The sequence below is a fragment of the Triticum aestivum genome, chromosome 1A (genome assembly GCF_018294505.1).
Source record: "Triticum aestivum cultivar Chinese Spring chromosome 1A, IWGSC CS RefSeq v2.1, whole genome shotgun sequence".
Classification (NCBI taxonomy): Eukaryota; Viridiplantae; Streptophyta; class Magnoliopsida; order Poales; family Poaceae; genus Triticum; species Triticum aestivum.
Window position 1 is genome coordinate 576,624,829 of NC_057794.1, and position 4,823 is coordinate 576,629,651.

The 4,823-nt window shown below is 46.7% G+C and overlaps 1 protein-coding gene across 1 annotated transcript; it reads left to right on the forward strand.

Annotated features, from left to right (window-relative positions):
• Positions 1-1,607: 1,607 nt before the first annotated feature.
• LOC123182109 (uncharacterized) lies at positions 1,608-4,113 on the forward strand. Its single transcript, XM_044594576.1, has 5 exons — positions 1,608-2,534; positions 2,623-2,746; positions 2,872-3,068; positions 3,185-3,405; positions 3,823-4,113. The coding sequence occupies exons 1-5, from the start codon at positions 1,685-1,687 to the stop codon at positions 4,057-4,059; spliced, it is 1,629 nt and encodes a 542-aa protein (XP_044450511.1). The 5' UTR covers positions 1,608-1,684; the 3' UTR covers positions 4,060-4,113.
• The last annotated feature ends 710 nt before the right edge of the window (positions 4,114-4,823 follow it).

Below are 4,823 nucleotides of genomic sequence, written 5' to 3' on the forward strand. Positions count from 1 at the left end.
GTTCCCCAACACACACTTCCCTTCATTTCCTATACCACCCAAAGGTATAATGTAGTAACTGATGTCATCATTAATTATATTCTTATGTGTGACGCTAACTTGGTGTTCTTTTTCAGGGAAATACTATCTTGTCGACTCTAGGTATCCAAACCGAACGGGATACCTTGCTCCTTTTAAGGGGAGTACATATCATCTGCCAGAATTTCGCCTTCGCCGTCATCGTCCACCTGAAGGGAAGTACGAGTTGTTTAACTTTTCACATTCATCCCTTCGAAATGTTGTTGAGCGTGCTTTCGGGGTACTCAAGCAGAAATGGCGCATCTTAAAAGGGGTCCCAAGTTTCTCACCTCGTACACAGAAGCATATCATCATTGCTTGCATGGCATTGCACAATTTCATTCGTGATAGCAAGTTGAGTGACAAAGTTTTTGATAAATGTGATGCCGATGATGAGTATGTACCTCTAGTGCTACGAAAGGAGGTGGCACCAACACAGGCGGATCCCGTTGAAGAAGAGGAGAACGAAGATAGCATGAACAATATTCGTAGTAGGATAGCTGATGCTTCTCTTGCGATGGCAAGATAAGTTAGTTATGTCGATGAAGGTCATCATCATGTGAACCATATGTGTTTTCTCTATGCTCCACATCTTCCATAATAATATTATGGTGTAACTATCTGTTTGGATATATGAAACATCAAACCATAATCGTTAAATTGCATATGTGTTACCTATGAATCATCTTAATTGTCATAATTTTCCTTTGCAAAATGGACGTTCAATTGCCTCCCATATATGTATCACCGCTCTACGGTCATCTAGGAATTTAACATATTTCACTATGGCCTAAGGGGCATTACAGAACATTCACAGTCAAATCTACAGTTTAACAGTTGTTTCAGCCAAACGACTTCCAGCTTTTCCACAGCAGAAAGTTCACAGCAGCTTTTTCACAACTCACAGCTCACAGCAGCTTTTACAGAATCTGCAGCTCAACCAAACACAGCCTCAGTCAAGTGACATAGTATATAAAAAAGAAAAAGAAAAAAATTGTACCAATGTCCATGCAAAATCAAAAAAATATAGCATCAACTAAGACATAATAAAGTCTCAGTCGACTGAGACTTAACAAAACTTTTTTAAAGCACTTGGAAAACCATCAGCGGAGTTGCTAAATCTCAGTCAATGCTATATCCATGGGATTTTATATGGAGATCCGTGAAAAAAATTATTTTTATTTTTCCTTTTCTTTCTTACATGTATGTTATGTTACTTGATTTAGACTTGGTTAAGTCTCAATCAACTAAGATCTAGCCACACCCAATGTTGCTTCAGATAATCACCACGCACGCGTGCTTTTGCTACTCCGCAAATGCAAATGCATAAGCATACGCGTCCCAGTCCATTTTACCCGATATGCATCAGACGGCTACGAACTGATCGCCCCTCAAACCGCCGGCGCCTTCCCGCCGTCTCCTCCAACCGTCGGCACGTGATGCAAAACGTGGGCGTGCGCGAACCGCCACGCCCACTCCAACCGTCGCGTCCCTTGGCGCCGCATATATACCTACTCTGCGCGCTGTAACTGCACACCGCACATACCCAGTCCACGACACCGCCACCATCCCGCCGGCGACTTCACGCACGTACGTCTCCATTCGCCACTCCATCGATCGATCCTCCATGGCCGGCGAGCCCTACACCGAGGACGAGGTCACCCGCTTTCTCAAGCATGACCCGACCGTCCCGGCCGCTGAGCAACAGCCGCCGGCGGCTCACGTCGACGTCCAGGCGGACGTTCAGCCCATCGTCTGTGATGAGCGGATGATGGCCGACACGCCGTCGGCGTCGGCGATGCAGCTCGAACTCCAGGAGGTGCCTCCCATGGTCGGCGTGCGGCACCCTCCACCGGAGGCGCCGATGCCACTCTATTATCAAACGATGCCTGGCGAATCGATGGGGACGATGCCACTCCACCCTGGCGATCACATGGTGAACGAGTTGATGCCGGTAGTGCAACAAAAGCTTGGCGAATCGCCGGCAATAACGCCGCCACTTTTTGAAGGCCAGGGCCAGCACATGGTGGGCGAGTCACCGTCGGCGATGGCACTCCCTCATCAGCAGATGCTGAGCGACACGCCTGCCACAATGCCACGCCATCCTCACTCTCACATGATCAACGAGTTGTTGCAGGTATTGGAACAAAGGCTTGGCGAAACGACGGCAGCAATGCCGCAAGATGACGGACATGGCGAGCACATGATGGGCGAGCCGTCGGTAAGGATTCCACTCCAGTACCAACAGATGATGGTGGATCATCCGCCCGTGGCCTACGGCTTCACGGACCTAGACGGCGATCTGGGTCTCCATGGGCTTTTCCTGGAAAACGAAGAACACCTCCCGGGCGGCAATGGCGTCACTGGCATGTCGGAACCGCCCGCGGTGCCTTCAGTCGTGCCGCTGGCACCAGCGCCAGAGCAACAACCATCATGCCAAGACTGTCATGTCGTCCAACTGGCCAGGAGCCACAACGGTAAGTATGTGGAAACCCTACCTACGTTATACAGTAGTTTCAATCAATCGCTATGCATGATCCTTACCTGTGATATATTTTTCTGCAGCGGCGATAGGAATGGTGACGACCTTGTCTCTGCACCTCACGTCCGACGGAACATATACGCACACAGTCCTCGAAATCACCGGCGCCCAAGGGCCAAACTCCGGCAGCCAACTAATATACGAGAGGTAAATGTGTCTAGAACACTTGTGTGCGTGTGCACTCGTGCTACATGCAATCAATGGCATCCCCAGATTGATATATATAGGAGTAGTTTACCACAATAGAATGTTGTTTTTTCTCTTTGTTTCAGCCTGCGTGACTGCGCGCAAGAGGATGTGGCTAGAATTGTTGACTCCTTGATTGGGACGATGAGGAGCACAGTCGGCCCGGTGGAAGAGGTCATCATCGCCGAGAGCGGAGCAGCCGCAGACGCAGAGGTAGCCATGAGCTCTGGCATGGTGGACGCGGCCGGTCCGTCCAGCGCGCCAGAGATGGACACGCTGCGCGGTACATTTTCTATCTTAATCTCTACCACCTCCGTTAATCGTCAGTATATTAACCAATCTGTGCACACATGTTTAGTGACACTAGTCTAAATTTCCTCCACGCATCGATTCGTGCAGCTGCACCGGTTGTGCCACCGCCTCCACGGACCCAAAGGCAGTGGCCGCAGCAACCGGCGAGGGTGTTGAGCCCTGCGGAGCAAGAGGACGAGGAGACCCGGCAGTACTTACAGCACGTCCGAGAGCAGGTCGAGAAGGAGATGAGCTCGCTGCCGCTCGCGCTCAAGCGATTCTGCCGCGACACAAAAAATCCAGACAAACGCAGCCTGATCTTACGCCGGGTAATGAAGTTATTTTAGACTGCACTTGTTGTCATTTTGGGCTGGTTATGTAATTCCGACTAATGATCCTATGTAGAGTACTTCATCACTCATTTATATTGCTGAAATCACTTCGGTACCCAACAGGCAAAAGGTGATTATATGGATATAATTCCCTAATCTTATAATCAACTAATACATTAAGAATATGTAAAATAGAAAACGGCTGATTTCCCCTCTAGGGTGTCATTTCCATGGCAAATACTATGTGTTATTAAACAAGGAGTAAATAGGATTGTTTACAACACTTTTGTTAGTGATGATCACCATCGTACTTAAACTTATGGTATTGGTCAATATTATTTTACGCATATTATACTTATTTATATATTCAATTGATAATGATTTATTTCATGTGTCATTTGGGTTTTGATGTAGATAAAACAACTCAATAACAAGATCAAAGACTCTCCGAAGGAGGGCTGGGGTGTGGGGAGTGAATTGACCAAGATCAGAACGTGGGTGGATGGTTTAGTGACAGAGAAAACGCGGCTGTACGCTACTCTTGTGGAGCTGATGGAGAAGGAAGGCAAAAGCTGCCATGTTGTCCCTCCCCGCCGAGACGACGATGAAACCGGTGGCAGTGGCGGCGCCGCTGGTGCTGCTGTGTCATAAGATTGTAGTATATGTAATGTAATCGTATGTAGTGGGACATTTTACTTATATTTCACCGATGTTTGCATGGTGTGCTCTGTTTATTTATGTAATAAACATATATATATATATATATATATATATATATATATATATATATATATATATATATATATATATTTGTTGGTATGGTTGTCACTTGCTAGGTATGTAGAATCGAACAATTTGTGTAATAAACATATATGTTGTTAGTGTGGTTGTAAAATAATTAGGTAGGTACGCAGAACATTCAAGTGTTGGATGTATTGTAGGCCATGCAATGGCATAAAAGTGCATGGCCTAGCAAAGTTTAGATGTTCGTTTGGAGGGTACAACACATTCACTGGCTCTTCGGATAAATCTGATCAGAAGAGGTATGAAGTTGGATGATGTGAAATGTCTATTTTGTGGTAGGGCTGACGAATATGATGGCCACTTATTTGTCAAGTGCAAAGTTGTGCAGATGAACTAGAGAGGTCTTGACCTTGAGGAGAGTCGGCAGAAGTTGGAAAATATTGGAGCATCACATCAAATGCTAGACCAGATTTGGTCTCTTGATGAGAGAAGAGTGACGATACTCACCTTCTGGTGGCAATGGTGGTCCATGAGGAACAAGCTCCGGGAAGGAGAACTTCCAACGAGTGTTGACTAGCTGATACAGAGCACGAAATCTCACACCATAGAGTATCTTGCGAAGTTCAGTCCCAAGGAGAAGAGGATAGCAAACAAATGGGCGCCCTTGGATA

What these genes read in the sequence shown, in the direction of transcription:
- LOC123182109 (XM_044594576.1), top strand. Translation starts at nt 1,685, where the DNA reads ATGGCCGGCGAGCCCTACACCGAGGACGAGGTCACCCGCTTTCTCAAG. An exon ending in AGCCAACTAATATACGAGAG is followed by an intron (nt 2,747 to 2,871) that starts GTAAATGTGTCT and finishes TCTTTGTTTCAG; the next exon opens with CCTGCGTGACTGCGCGCAAG. An exon ending in AGAGATGGACACGCTGCGCG is followed by an intron (nt 3,069 to 3,184) that starts GTACATTTTCTA and finishes CGATTCGTGCAG; the next exon opens with CTGCACCGGTTGTGCCACCG.